The 16,279-nt window shown below is 41.3% G+C and overlaps 1 protein-coding gene across 2 annotated transcripts; it reads right to left on the reverse strand.

Annotated features, from left to right (window-relative positions):
* Window positions 1–7,593: 7,593 nt before the first annotated feature.
* Window positions 7,594–15,811, reverse strand: ankrd40 (ankyrin repeat domain 40). 2 transcript variants are annotated; one of them, XR_001167071.3, is made up of 6 exons: window positions 15,279–15,811; window positions 12,974–13,122; window positions 12,185–12,838; window positions 11,741–11,922; window positions 9,675–10,020; window positions 7,594–9,544 (listed from the first exon to the last, which is right to left on the reverse strand). XR_001167071.3 is itself a non-coding variant. In XM_021308102.2 (5 exons), exons 1-5 carry the CDS (start codon window positions 15,410–15,412, stop codon window positions 9,877–9,879), a joined length of 1,263 nt encoding a protein of 420 aa, XP_021163777.2. In that variant the 5' UTR covers window positions 15,413–15,811; the 3' UTR covers window positions 7,594–9,876. The 2 variants fall into 2 exon arrangements, 1 of the variants encoding a protein (XP_021163777.2); XM_021308102.2 differs by having other exon boundaries at window positions 7,594–10,020.
* Window positions 15,812–16,279: the final 468 nt, after the last annotated feature.

Here is a 16,279-nt window from a genome sequence, read left to right on the forward strand (position 1 = left end):
ATCAACTTAATTAAAAAAAAAAAAAAAAAAAAAAAAAAGTGCGCCAGCATGTTTGCTCCTTCATAAAGAACTGCAGCCTTAACCCTTGGCTGACAAAGTCGGTGGAGAGTAGAAGCATATACATTAGAGTAAATATCTTAAAGAAAAATTATGGAAGCACTATGAAGAAATGTATTAATTAAAAAAAAAAACATTTTGGATTAGTGGGCTTCACATTCAATGGAAAATTAGATACAAATGCTTAGTTGACTCATACCTTTCTGAATAAAAAAAAACAACTTATAACACAATTTTATATTCTATCAACAGACAATTTATCCTCTTGTTGTTTTAAATGTCATACACAACGAGTCTCTAAACAGGCCCTATAGTATATCATTTATCACGTTTATTGATAACGCGGTGCAGAAATATAAACAGCAAGATTTCCTCCGCTTGTCTGAGCAAAATCTCTCCAGCAGATGGCTCCAAACTCGCTCCACTCTGTGGGATTTTGATTGATTTATGCACTTTTACACAATGGCAGTTTTACTTCAAGCAACGTAGATGTGGCTTTAAGCAGTCCAAAACCGAGTCTCATATTTTGTGCTAGATGATTAGATCGGCTGCCCCACCAACCACCCTTTATTTGTGGTTGTTTTCTCTAAGAAACCCTTCTTGCACTAACCAATAAGGTGCTCAGCCCCTCAACACTGCCAAAACTCATCTCCACCCTTTTGCAAGTCCATATTTGTGGTCTATTCTCTCAGTACTCAGATTCAGATTCCCTGAATTCCCAGTCAGAAAAAGAACAAGAACGAACCTCATCCGAAGTCGACATTCCGATGGGGAAAAAGTTGGCAAAGCCACCCAGAGGTCAGCATCAAATATAGCAGCACACAGCCCTTCTAGTGGTTTGTATCTCATCAAACTGGTGGTACACATACCGCTGTGAAATACCATCGGTGTTTAAACACCTAAATACAGAGAAATACATTGATATCAGCTATTTGAAATAGCAGAAAAACAAGCAACAAATTGCACTGCTTTCAGGCACGGACGCTCTAAACTTGGTGTGATGTTTTTTGCAGCTCTGAGCTCAGACTTCCAGGACAACTTGAAAGCAGCCTTGTGCTCAATTTTCTACACATACGCGCAAATACATGCACTTATGCAAACAAATTAGTGCCAAAAGTTGCAATCCTCCTGGTGAAGAAATCATGGAATTATCATGGAGGAATAGCCTACATAAATTATCCATTGTAATAAATGGGGACCTTGTAATAAAAAAAATAAAAAATAAAGAAATAACCTGTCTAGAATATCATATTTCATGTAAACAGTAGAGAAAGAAAATTTCTTGGTCTAACAACTGATTAATTGATGTTTGTTCTGTTCCATATAACATGTTTCTATTGAGTAGCTGCTAACATAAAAAGAGGCGTTCAATGACTACATAAAAAAAGTGCTTATTTCAGTTTCTATAATACTTCTTTGCCGCAAGGGTTGAATTTTTGGCAGTAATGGTTTGCCATACTGTAACTGATTTGCACATGCAAACAGAAAAAAAAGAACTTTCGAATTTATCAAATATTTAATGGCCACTCAGATCAGCTGCATTGGATTTCCTCAGACAGTAATTATATTATCATTACTACTCTTTATTTAATTTTGCAACAGATAGTAGGAAGTCAACAATATCCTACGACAGACAGCATCTGCTGATAGCACAATATTGACGTCCACGAAGTCACAAGTAGTGCAGACAGCTTGAAGTCGCTGCCAATAGTGGTGTTGTTCCCCCAAAAGCAACGTCTGGAAGAGAAGACTTCAAAACAAACAGCTGGTGCTGAACGCCTCAGCTTGTGAAAAACAGAAAGGAAAAATTATCAAACTATTTAACTTCATAGAAAATGTTGTGATAGATTTCTTCTTTTTTGTCACACCTAAATGTTTCAGCTCATCAAGCAAACCTTTATATTGGACATATAAGAAATACGAAAAGCAATTTTTTAATGAATACTTTTTTTTTCCTAGGGGGAAATACAGCTCTACAAAACCAACCTGGCCTCAAGTAAAAAAATAAAAGTAATCATATTACTTGACAAACTAGTTAGATAGTTAAACTGCGATCAACCACATTATTGCAAGCATTTAGATCTTATGCTCCACTTATCTGGAACAAACTTTCAGACAACTGTAAACAAGTTATTTTAAATCAGGATTAAAAACACATTTGTTTAGGATTGCCTTTGACTGTTCTAGTTAAACTGTTTTACTGAAACATCATTAGTTCAAGTTTGTAGTCACTTGCTTTCATTCTGTTTTATTTTCCTATATTTTAATCATGTAAAGCACTTTGCATTGTCTTTGTACTGAAATGTGCTATATAAATAAATTTGCCTTGCCTTTATTTGGAAAGATGAGTTCAGTCTCACTGGACAAATCCTAGTCTAATTACTGTTGGACCCATAGTATCAAGCAATCATTTAAGTAGAATAAAATGAGAAACAAAGTCTTTCACACCCATCAGTCTGGGGCCAAAAAGCCTTTGGGATTCCAGCGAACCACAGTGATAGCAATTATCCACAGGAGGAGGAAACGTCGCACAGTGGCGGTAAACCCAAAGGACACTGTATGTTACCGGTTTAAAGCTTAAAACGTGTTACTGTGCAAATTTAAGGGTACGTTTGGTGATATGGATTCTCCTGCTTCCCAAGCTGAACCCCTGCTGCTTATAATGCGGGCCGAAGTCTCTGTCTGGTCCCTGTCGTCTGTGAGGGAATTTACATTTAAACAGGCTAGACAGCTGGACATAAAAGGGAAATGTAGGATCCGCGGCAAAAAGGCTAAAAAAAAATCTATTTATCTAGCTGCTATCTAGGTCCAAAGCAGTGCCAGGGATTCCGTTGCAGGAAAGTGGAACTGCTCACAAACATACGAGTTCAATTGGTTGCAAATGTGCAAACACGGTCAAGCTGTGTTTTCACTGTCTGCTCACCCACTTGTCCCCCCCACACCCCCACCCCAACCCCTCTCGTTAGGCCCCCCACCCTTAACCTTCACTCCTCAAGACCCTGCATTCCCAGCATTGTCAGCGCTGAGGCTACAGGGCATGCCGCATATTGAATCAAGCTACATGCAGGACCCCATGAGGGGGCCGCTCTATTAGCCTTCAGTCTTGTATTGTCTGCAATCAGACCTTGACTTTGACCTTCTTTCTGCACCCGCACAATGTTTGGGAGCCATTGCCGCTCCGACGTGGCGTCTACTCAGTGTTTATTACAGTTTCATAATGAGGAATAATCCGTGGTTGAAATACCCGTTGAGGGATTTCTCAAACAAACGCAAACTGTAACATATTTTGTTTGGGTTTCAGGAGGAGCAGCACGAAGGAGTGCAAAACTATGAAGCAAAGGGAACAGGACACATTTCTGTGTGCATCTGTATTCAGTCCAATTGAGTCAATCATTAGAACTGCAGCTCTTTTAGGGTCTCTCTACCAGCAAAGCGGTCCAAGAGGCTCACTTAGTTCCTCACTCTTCTTTGCAAAAAGCTCAAATTCAGGATGGTTTGATATGGAGCATCTGCAAAGATCAACTTTTAAGACTCAGTTTAAACATAGGTTTGGGCTTTGACTAACACATGCATTTGCTTTGACCTAAACTCTTGAAGTGTCTAACTGGTTTTCTCCTGTCAGTTCTGACCATGATACAGTAAAGCATCCACACAGCATGATGCTGCCACCGCCGTATTCACCACAGTAGATGGTGTGTTCAGGGTCAAGAATAGTATTCGTTTTTTTTTTTTTTTGTTGAGAGAATTGGGCACCTATGCCAAAAATCTTGATTGTGGTCTCACATGATGAAAAACGTATCTCAGTTTACTTAAAAGATATTTTTATTAACTTTTTTTTTTAAGGGCCAAATTTGTGAAGCATGGGACTAAGAGCTGCCCGGTCAACAGATTCTGCTTGTGGATATCTGCAGCTTCTCTGATTAATGCTCTCCTTGTCCGGCCCATCACTTTATATTACACTATGAATGAAATGTGCGCTTCTGAAGGCGTTTCTATAAGGTAACTATCATTTTTACATAAAGCTTACCTCTCAGCGATAATGGGCAGAAGACCTGAGAGTGTCTGAGATTTGAACTTGGATGTGATTTAATAAAGTTGGAAACAGGTGGGTTTCTTTTTCTGAAACATATCCGAGTTATGACCAAGCAGAGGATCGTCTGCATAGAGGGGCTTCAAGTTTTAACCTAGTTTGGGCATACGTTCCTAACCACCTTGTACTTCCACCTTGCTTTTATGGCTGGGGTCGTTGGCTTCTTGGTGTTCTATAAATGTTGTTTCGATGATTTAAATAAATATTTAGGCTAGGTTTAAGGTGGACAGTTCTACAAATAAAATGGTATGCATATAACACAACATTTTTCATATATATAGTGGAGATTATGAAATTACAAAGACAGGACTGCAAAGCTGGTTGCCATGGAAGATAAACGGACTCTGAAGGCAAAGTGTCTGATACTTAGACTGCACAGACTGTTATGGGTGATATGTGTCAGCAAGGACACGTCTGCATCACAGCATGATCTTCTTCATCAATGTGATGAACAGAACGCTGATAACATATTGTGCACGCCGCTCAATGGGTGGACACATGCTTGGTATTTAATGTGCCGGAAAGGAAAAACAGGGTTCTCAAGTACCGGTTGTGTTGTGTTATTATGAGAACCCAGTACTGAATCTGTAAACATTCCTCTATTAGATTAAATATGGTAAAATATAGTGACGGTTTGAAGAGTCTTTTTATTACTACTGAAGTCTACCATAGAAACACCACATTACCAGATTAAAGAACCAGGGCAGGCCGTGAACAGGTCTATAGTTTAACATATGACTGTGGCTTGATGGGTTGAGTAGTCATCTGGCAGTCAGAAGGTTGTGGGTTCGATTCCAGCTTCCCCTTGCCACATGTCAATGTGCCCCTGTGCATGGCACTTAACCCCAAATTGCCTACTGAGCTGCGTCTCGGTGTATGGGGAGTGTTGGCTAGTGGTTAGAGCAGCGCGCTTGCACTCAGAGAAGGATGCAAGTACCCGGTTCGATCCCCAGCACCTGCACACTGGGTCCCTGAGCAAGACCCAGAATGCTTCCCAGGCACTGCACATGGCAGCCCACTGCTCCCCTAGGGTGCAGTGGGCAGCCATGCAGAGAACAAATTTCGTTGTAATGTATGTTTCAATGACAATAAAGATGATATTGCTATATAACAGTCCAACATTTTATCTTCTCTCTTGCTGTGATCCATAAATTGGGTCTTTAAAATAAGTACCTCTATGTCTCTAAATCTCTATGTCTGGTAAAAGAATGGCCCAAACAGCACACAGGGACAGAGGTATGTGCTTGCCACTAATATCGCCTAAAACGCTCTTAGGGGTTCCCTGACCATGCAGACCCGTAGCTTTTCCCGTCTATGTTGCAGGTCTGGGAAATTGGTTCTGGACAACGACGGTGTTATGGCTGCTCATGTTAAGCTCATTACAAGTGTCTTATTCCTAAACAAAGGAGAGCGGCATATCCAGCCACAGCAGGGCTCTTATGCTTTTCCCCCAGCCTTGTCTAGACGTGCAACAGAACCCAGCAAGCCCACTGAATTTAAACGCAGGAGTACGAACATGCAGTCAAATGCAGAAATTCTCACCGCTGGCCACGGCTTTGTCCTTTAGTGTGAAGGCACGCTCCCAGCGCTCTGTGTAGATTTTGTAATATTTGTGCTTGCCTGGACATCTGGTCACCGCGTGAACACTATTGTATTCATTTCACAGATACAGCAGTGACCATAAAAGTAGGTGTTGTTTGTGTTCTTTAAATCAGAAAGGGAACATAACAGAACCTCATGTTCAGTAAGATCAGAACAGGATAACACAACAGCGGTTTGCTTTACAAATGCATGTGACGAGCCAAACTGAAGCAGGGGGGGTGGATCTAGCTCTTAAAATATGTATTCAGTCGGTTAGAATAACCACAAACCCTGTAACTTAACACGAGCCTGCTGGATCTATTCCCCAACCGGTTTTTGTTGTGTCTAGGATCATAGCTCTAATGGAACGAGAATAAACCATTTGACCGCAAGTGTCCCTCAGAAAAATAATACTTACAATATTGAGGTAAACACCAAGGCTGGATATGAATGATTGAAATTTGGACCCAGTCGGTTGCTCCTAAAGGACAGTCACACGAAACACGAAGGTAAACTGACATTAGGTGCACTGATATAAAGTGGTGTGAAAAATTTTCTTATATTGTTGCATATTTGTCACACTAAAGCATTTCAGAGCATCAAATCAATGTACATTTTTGTGACAGACACAATTAAACACTAAGTGCACTTTTATTAATAAGGTGGATGGGGGAATCCAAATCTATATGGTCCTGTGTGAAAAAGTGAATAACTGGTTGGGCCACCCTTAGCAGCAACAACTGCAATCAAGTGTTTACGTTAGCTCATTTATGCCGCTGCAGCGGAATTTTGGCCCACTCCTCTTTGCAGAATTGCTGTAATTCAGCTACAGTGGAGTGTTTTCCAGCAAGAACAGCCCTTTTTAAGATCATGCCATAGCTTGTAAACAGGATTCAGTCCAGGACTTTGACTAGGCCACTCCAAAGTCTTCATTTAGTTTTTCTTCAGCCATTCAGAAGTGGACTTGCTGGGGTGTTTGTTTATTTATTTATTTATTTTTTTTTGGGGGGGGGTCCCGTCACACAGAGCAATGAAGGTTGGGAATTTTTCCCCGTAATAATAAAAACCTTTATTTAAACTTACTTGTGTTGTCTTTTGACTAATATTTTTATTAGCTTGATGTTCTGAAGAGCCTGAGTGTGACATGTGCAAAAACAAAAAAAAAAAAAAAAAATAGGTGGGGCGAACACAGTTTCATACCACTGTGTAGATAGATAGATAGATAGATAGATAGAAATATAAAATAGGGGGTTGTGGGGGGGGGGGGGGGGGGGCGCAGACCCTTACCCATGTACGGAGGCCTCAGGGCTTGATGCAGTTGTCATGGGTTTGACATTTACTTCACTTTTCCCCTTTTGAGCTTGTTAAAGCAGATTAGAAGCAATTCACAATATAATTAAACTTTTCCTAAATATTTTTCAAAAAACAGTTAAGGTGTTCGTTTCATTATCCCTTCGCCCTGAAACAAATGGTTCATATACATCCTTAAAAGTTCAAAAGGAAGATGAAATCCATGCTGATGATGAAGTATGTGGACTCACTGCATTTTAAACATCTAGCTCTTGATCTGCGTTTCTCATTTGTTTGGAAAACTCAAGACGTAAATCACGACCAGCAATACTATGGGAAAGTTTTAGGCACGTAGCTTTGTCTGGATTAGAGTCAGTTTCGAACAAAGCAACTTAGAAATTTTAAGCTCATTTTACCAAATCCTAGTGGTGCTTCTTACATAATACAACGAAAAACAAGCCATTATACACTGAACCATTGCATTTGCTGTTATAGGCTGCTCTCACCAGCAAAAGCACAAGACGGTTACGAAGATAACTGGCAATTTCAAATGAAGGATGAAGGAAAGAGATTGCTTCATTTAACATGCTTTATCAAAGAACAGTTAGAGGTTTCCAGAACAAAAACAACATGTTAACAGTGCCTATTATTAGATTATTTGTACATGTATACAGGTCCTACTGTATATAAAAATATCAGACTCTGGATGCATAGGTTAATTCCGACTGTTACTCTGGTCTTTTTAAAACAATGCGTAACCCACAAGCACAACGTAGGCATCGCTTTTCACAAAAATCTAAATTCCTTTCAAAAAAAAAAAAAAGGAAAAAAAAAAAAAAGCAGCAAACTTCCCCCAAGGCGCAACGTTTCTTTCAGTTCACAATAGTCCGCTTTGTTGTCTTCTCACACGTGCCGTGACTTCTCTCTCAACGTTGTCCTGCTCTTCCTTCTGAAACACATTCCTCCTTCCTTCACGTTTGACTCCGACAAAAAGTGTTTCGGTACTTTCCATCACCAGTGATGAACTCCTGCGCAACTGCAGATTATTATTTTTTTTTCTATTTTATTGTTTTTTTTCCCCCCCGGACTTCAACAAAACAGGCCTACCTGGTTAAAACACACACACACACACACACATTACCAAAAACCAAACTTAAAACAAAGACTTAGAGGCTCAGGTATACTCAGAGCGTTAAACTCTCACCACAAGGTAAGACATTGATTGTAAGACGTGTTTTAGTGTCTACTTACTGCACTTTAAATAGGAGCCCCAGTAATATGTTAACATAAGCAGCGTAGACGACACCGCCGTCTAATACGCCTATTCGTCAAATGATGTCTCTGCAGGCGGTGTTGATATTCCTTCAAACTCTGAGCGAACTTTGCTTGAAATTGTCGAGCTATAAAAAGTGTCGAAGGCAAATGTTAGTTCTGAAATAATGGTTTAAAAACAACTCAGAGTGGCCTTGAATAGTAAACTGTGCCTTGTGTTACACGTTGATATTGGGTGTGATCTTCCACTCTTACATGGAAAAAAAAAGTCTACTGTGGAAAGTCCCAAAAATAAAATAAAATAAAAAAAATAACTCATCTCTATGTTTTACTTTTCCACCAGAATCAAAAAAAAAATCTAAATCAAACAAAGCTACATTCTCCTCTAAAGCAGTGATAGGTTTGTTAGTGACGTTATTGTCTTTGCTGGCTAGTTCAGTTGAGTTGTTTTTTTTGTTTTTTTTTTGGTCTCGATTTTGTTTAACATTAAACAAATTGGCAGCAACGGAAAGCATCTAACACCAGGCTAGATTTATAGTTTTTAACGTGAAATCTCGCACAACTTATCTCGATAATGCAAGATATGGCTCTGCTCTGTCGGCTAGGACCAAACACGACTGAAAACTTAAATATGAATCTTCACATTTGACGCCTGCTGAACACGAAGAAGAAGCGATGTAGTGTTATGTCTGAGAGCTAAAAAAAAACAAATTTAAAAAAAACAACATAGGTCCTGTGTTATTCCTTTACCACAGTGTGCAGCTATATGATTTCCAGAAACAGGAAAACCAGTTTTACTAAACTCTCTCTCTCTCCATCCAGAGAGTTTTGCAAAACAGATGAACAGATCCTTACGTTGGCGGCCAATAAATGTACCACCCATACTTAAATATTAAAGGATAATGGATAAACTTTGCTTTAATTTGGCTAATAACAGATACTGTCTGTGAGAAGACACTATGGTTTATGCTAAGAGCGCGTGTGCACAACCAAGACTGTCTGATATCACTCTGTTGATCGTGTCGTCAGACACCAGGGTTGCCATGTGGTCCGCTGTGCTGCACCCTGTCCTACCCTGGTGGTCTGACAACGAACGATCTGATTAGAAAGAGTTATGTCAATCCTTCCTGACGTCCTCGTGGCCAGTTTTCCTTAAATCCACAGCCAGAATGAAAACTGGTCCTTATAAGGCGATTGCAGAGTCCAGCCCGTTAGGAAGACAAGCCAACATCCTCTCTGCTGACCCACTTCAGCCTTGGCACAAAGTGCAGCGGGAGAGCGTGATGAAGAGGGGAGGAGAAAAAAAAAAAAAAAAAGAGAGAGGGTCAAATACTTTGCACATTTTTCCGAGGATACCATGCATCAGCGTTCGCTTGGAACTGACTTGGGTACACTAAAGCAGCTGAAGGCCCCCCGAAGAGGACAGGAGGAGGACAATAGCTACAGTGGAACGGACAAATCCCAGCTGGAGTATCGGCAAAACATCAAAAGCGGAACAAAGCCGGAGCCAAGGAGCTGGGCAGGGCGACTAGCTGAGGTGGCTTGAAGGGACGCTACAGAAGCCCGTCGTCGGATGCGCTGCGGCTTCAGTAAGTGAGGCGGGAAGCCTTCATGTTGTAGCAGGGTCTGTCCGCTAGGCCCCCGGAGCCGGAGAAAAGGGACAGGCCTTCCGCTTTCTCCAGCACCACCTCCAGCTCCTGAAAGTCCTGCAGCCGAGCCACGTCCTTGTCCTGAACAGGAAAGACAAATCGCCTGCGATGAACCCAACTTCTGGACACACATTGTCACTTAAAACAACCCTTTAAAAGTTATTCCAATCCTAGAATAAAAAAAAAAAACACATTCAGACCTCTGATGTTTCCCTATTGACAGAAAAAAAAGCATCAACACAGAGATGAAGGGCACTGCTTTTTGATATACTAGCTCACTAATGGCCACTCTGCCCTGACAAAAGCTGGTGGGAAGTGTTTCTCAGTAATAAGCTGCTGTCCTTGAATAAAAAAAAAAAAAAAGCTATCTATTTTATATCAGGACAATTTAAGATGACCTTTTGGTGTACACAGAAGATCATGAAGCTTTCAAAATGAAGGTCACGTTTAGGACACTGACACTTGCACGCAGCCAGTCAGCCACAGGGCAGACAATAATTAGCTAAATAGTACGTATTAGTGATTGATAACATCAAAGCTGAAAATTCACACTGTAAACATCTACGAACACATTATCAAATAGCAAGTTCTTTCACCGGGGAGTTAGACCAGAGCAGATAACGGTTGGCGTTTAAAGCTATTATCTCTATCAATAAACCTTCAGTAGAGATGGGTGATTTAGATTTTTTTTTTTTTTTATCTATCGACACATTTCAATAGCAATCATGAAAACAGTGACAAGAAAAATAAAACATGCTACAAAACTTTACTTCTTGGCTGTAAATTACTCACAGAGGGCGCCTAAAACCAAATCCAATAGACTTCTACACTAGGAAAATTACATTAACTGATGTGACTGTGTGTGCATCTGACTAATCATAATAATAATTATTATAGTAAAATAATCTTTGTCATTGCAACTACGACTGAGCCTTTATCATATCGTTTTATCGTTATCGTGAAAACGTTCTTATCATGGTAATAATTTGGGTTTGACGACCATAAATTCCATTTAGTAATGTCTGAAAACCCAAAAGCCGACAGTATTGTCAGGATGGTTATTTCAGCTATTTTCCCCACTGTTGGGTTCGTCAGAGCATCAATAAAGGTCAATAAATTAAAAAATATAAATGCTGTTACTGTGTGCAGTTTAGTGATAAAAATCTAATTTTTTTATGGAACTTGTGTCCCGATGAAACGTATTTCCAATTTTGTATTCATATATATTGCATTATTAAATTTGTTTCTTTAAGGACAGTATTTGTATCTTTGGGGATAGATTTGACATGAAATCACAGCCACAAAGACTGCAAGAAGCGGGTAATAGTCTTATCATCACTTTTATCGTTATCACAATAGTAACGCAATATACTGTGATAAAATTTAAAGTCCACATGGCTCACCCCTAATTACAACATACTCTGATGAAATGTGTCCTCTGCATTTAACCCGTCCCTTAGGGAGGTAGGAGCATTCTGGGGCTAAGGGCCTTGCTCAGGGACCCAAAGAGCCAGTCAGTGGGAACTGTGCCGTGTTGTAACCACTAGGCCACCACTCCCCTGCATAGCACAGGATTTAGCTTGTTCTATAAACTGATATGTAAATGTTTTTATGCAAAGTTTCCTACGGTGACACAGGCCTTTTTTGTTAGTCCTTCGATGTTTCTGGTCTGGTTTAAGAATAATCATAGACAAAATGATTGCCATTCCTGAATTTAAAAAAAATAATCAGCAGACACTAATCGCGAGTACTTGTTTGTATTATTAATAAACATATTAATCCATACAAATGTGGCATGTACCTTTCTCAGCAAGGTGTTGGGCAGCTTGCGGATCTTCTCCACGTGCTCGGCGCTGATGTCCAGCTCACGGCAGCAGACTCTCAGGAGGGAGCGGTAGGTGAGCTCCTGCCGGTCCAGCTCCACCTCGATGAAGTCGTTCTCCCGTGAATTCGGGTTCTGGATGCGAACCTTGAGAACCAACTCTACAAGAAAAGACCCGACAGCTGCTTCTTGATTGCAAATACAACGTGGCTTCTCTAACAAAAGACATGGGGGGGGGGGGGTCGCTGAATAATTGAGTCACCGATTTATTACGGTCATTTACAAAGAAAGCAATCTTGTTGGACCAGACTAACTTCTTCTCTGCATGTGTGTCTCTTTTGGTAGGGGGTCAACAGTTCACACCCAAGCGGGCTTTCTGTCACGGCTACGTTCATGTAAAAGAGAGACTGACAGGTAACCCACCTTGGACATTGACAGGAAAGGTGCTGGTGAAAAAGAAAGGCTGGAACGCTGGCATGGGCCCGTTGGCCTGGTTGTAGCTCAGCTGCTGTGGAATGGACTGCTGCCGGCTCATGGTGGGGTTGGTGCTGGCCACCGGGGCCTGAACCTGGCCCCCGCTGCTGCCCGTCAGGCCCGGGCGGGGCGACGCCAGCGGAGGGGAACTCACGCTACCGTTGTGGGCCACCATGTGAGGGTAGTCGGCGTGGTTGACCAGATGAGGCTCGACTGAGAGGTCCATAGGCACTGTGTGGTTGACAGCGGTGTGGCTGTGGGACGGGGCCGTGCTGGGCGACACGCCGTTTTGCTCGGGCACGGGAACGAATTCGGCGGCGGCCGCCGGAGGCTGCCTGTGATTGAGGACGGGGCTCGGTTGAGGCGCAGCGCCGTCGGAAGCCGGGCCCTGGGGTTTCTGGAGCTCGTCGGTGGAGGAGAGCGAGGCCGAGTCGCTCTGCGTGTCTTCGGTGCAGTCGCTGGAGCCGTTCTGCGTGAGGTGCTGGTTTTGGGGGATCTCTGACCTGTTGTCCATCTTGGAGTACATGAAGGGCGGGTTGGACAGGTAATTCGGGATGATTGGCAAGCTGGACTCCTTCACCTCAGGCACTTCCTCCACCTCAACTATTCAAGTGCACAGAGGATGATTCATTGTTAAAAGCTTGACAGCAAGACAAAGACATTCCTTTATGACTGATTTACACATAAAACCACAAGTTTAAGATGAACAGGTCATAAACGGAATATAAAAAGATGTACCTCCTAAGAGTCGCTTAATCTCTGGTTTAGATGTAAGCTGAGAGGCGAGCTCCTCTTTAGCCGTGAGGATCTCTTTGTCCGCTCCACAACTGAGTAAGTAGGACACTACGTGCTTATGGTTCCTCTTACAAGCCCAGTGCAGACACGTCCTGGTGGAAGAATTGCAAAAACAACAACTCTTTACTCCATCCATTCGTCCTCTACAGCTTCGTTATTTCAGAAAAAATAAAAAAATAAATAAACGCGCACAAATGCACGTTATCATGTCAGCCAAACATGTCGCTTGAATCATCTGAAAGCTGAAGGTTCAACACATCTAAATGGGGGAAATCGATTCTCTCTCGATTTATTTACTGAGAGTTGATCACTTTTGAATTCCAAAACAAATCCCATTGTAATCGCAACTCTTCTCTCTATGCTGGGAAGAGTGCAATAGGTCAAGTTTTATTTACTAAGTGAATCTAAACTGCATGGATGATTTTAATTTGGTTTTTATGTAAAATATTTTAATCCTTTGGGATTATTGGAAAAACTCCTGTAGTTTACAAGAAGTGCCGAATAACTCCTTAAAGTTTGATCTATCTATATGTTTAATATTGTAATATATCAATAGGAGGTACTCTTATACTGGTAAACTTTGTAAATTTCAAAGTTTATTTTTTTTTATTTGATCGTAAACTTCTGTGTTTTTAATTCTATATTTTTCTGAATTTACCAACGTCATCTCTCGTTTCATGCAAAACCTTAGCTAGGTGAATAAGGATATATTGTTTTTTCAAGTGACACGAGGGCCTAATTACGAAATGACTTTTAATTCGGACTGCGTTGGCATCTCGAAATCTTGCAGGATTTTTAAACTAGCTTGAGACGGGCCGTTTGGGGGGAAACGAAACCACAACTCAGCAGTTTTTTGTGTGAATATTTACATTTTGTGCTCTTCTCATCCAATTCTGTTGGGCGGAACTAAGTTTGTTTAATGCGTTTTATTTTATCTACAGTTGCATCGCAGTGAATTAGAACCTCATTGAAAGTTTTATTTATTTCAGTAACTTAATTTTTAAAAATGAATACTGTAAAAACTCATCAAATCAAATTTGCCAAGATGCTTTTACACCAGAAATGCTACGCTCTGTTATGGCCATGCTGCAGACAGCTGTCCCAACATCCTCCACAAGGACGGCTAGCTGCTAATGAAGGTGGCTGATTACAGAGTGCCGTGTCCGAGGATATTATTTGAAAGACGACGGGAAGGACAAGGTGTGGCGGACAAAGGTGCACAAACAACAGAGATAATTGTAGCCAAGCACATTCAAGAGTTTGTGGGTGGTTCGTTAAGCCACTCCGGCACCACAAGACAACATCAGAAGTGTTTTTACCAGGGCTAAAGACAAAAAAAAAAAAGAAAACTTCTCTTTTTTTTTTAAAGTGAATTTGACATTTGAGTTAGAATTCAAGATCCTCGAGCTCGTCTTTGCTGGCAAGCTTTATGGAGACGCTGATTTGAAGCAGCCGGTTTATAGGCCACGGTTAATACTGTGCTTGACGGGCCGTCTGGCTGGAACCACATATAGAGAGGATCGGTTCAATAAGAAGAGGAGCGGCAGCAGGCCATCATTAATGCAAGCTGGGCTTCTTTAACACGTCAGCGGAGCCACAACGATGCCGTCATTGACCCACACTTTTCAGTGCGCTGACATTTCTGTGATCAAACTTTAAAAGAAACAAAATCGTCTTATGTAGCCTAGTTTGCCGAAAAGGTAAACACTGTCTATATTGGCTGTGAGCTAAAATAAATAAATCATTGCAGTTAACAGAAATAAATGCTTGAGATATATCTCAATATATTTCAAAGTGTCAGATTTGGAGTGCTGAAATAAATATTCCCATTATGCGATTTATTGAACTGGACCTGTGTGGATATGTGATCTAGCTTATGGCCAGAGCCTTTATAAACTCCCTATCTTGTTTTGTTTGGGGTTTTTTTATGCTTTATGCTTTAGGATTTAAACAACAAAAGTTGACGTCACGCGTCATCGTGAAAGCAACAAGGCGCCTGCTCGACCAAAGGCATTTTTGATAATAGCAAAAAAGGCATTTTGACAGACTCGGAGCTTTACGGCGTCGAGACGCAAGATAAAATGGTCAAGGCTGACCGGGTTACAGGCTTAGAGTCGCTTAATAGGATAGCGCTGACCATTTTTTATCCCCTGCACCAACGCGCCTGGGCTCCTACGAGCGTTTTAATTGGTGGAGCTAAACACACACAAACAAACAAGTGATGGTTCAGCAGGAAAAACACACTTACCAGCCGTTGATCTCGTTCTGTGAATTGACATTTGCCCCGCTCGCCACCAGCGACCGCACTTCGTCGATGTCTCCGATGGCAGACGCTTCCCTTAGTCGCTCCTGCAATTCTTTATCCAACGAGATCGTGGACATTTTGGCACAGCACGGCTAGCGGAGTGAGACCATAGGACGGCACGAAGCGGCTCGCCAATTAGCTGGCTGGCTTTAAGCTGTCGGGTTACGTGTTACGACAAGTCTGGTCAGCTAACCGGGCTAGCTAACCTTACCTACCTACCTAGTGGCTAGCTTGACAGGGGGGTGCTAGCTTGTGACAACGAATCGCCCCCCGGCTAGCGTGGCTTCCTTTCTGGGGAGTTGGTGCAGACGGGAGTTCAACCCTCAACCTGTGAATATGCTGTTAGTTCATGTTACACTACACCGGCCCGGGTCATTCAGTCAGACGGTAGTGACGGGGTTCTGTCAGTGTGCTGTCAGTCTCAAACACCGCCGCCTCGTCGGACGGGTTAGGATGTGACAACCCTACGCACAGCCAGTTAGTTCCACTTTCTCTTATTCGAGCTCAAATACAGCTTTTATTGTTACCAAGCCCTTTTAAACTATATTTTTGGAATGCTTAACGAATAAATCCGATAAAAAAAATTAATAAATAAAAAAACTCAATCGGGGGCTCTACGTGTAGCTTTCTTGTTTTCAGCGTGTTAGGAACTAAAATATTTTAACTAAAACAACTATGTAAATAAATTAAATATGCAGGGTTCTCGCATCCAACACTAAAAAAATAAAATAATTAAGAAGTAAAATAAAATAAAGTAGGTAAATTACCAACGTTCTACTGTTGCATCACCAAAATGTGACCAATAGGGGGAACCTATCAACAAGCTGGATTCCTTTTTATTGCGTTATTATAACCCCTATTGTTATATTGTTTTTATTACACATATAAGAACCATAATGTTAATAGTTGATTTAATACAATATTTAAAGCATAAAATAGGAATG

This window comes from Fundulus heteroclitus, chromosome 16 (genome assembly GCF_011125445.2).
Source record: "Fundulus heteroclitus isolate FHET01 chromosome 16, MU-UCD_Fhet_4.1, whole genome shotgun sequence".
NCBI lineage: Eukaryota > Metazoa > Chordata > Actinopteri > Cyprinodontiformes > Fundulidae > Fundulus > Fundulus heteroclitus.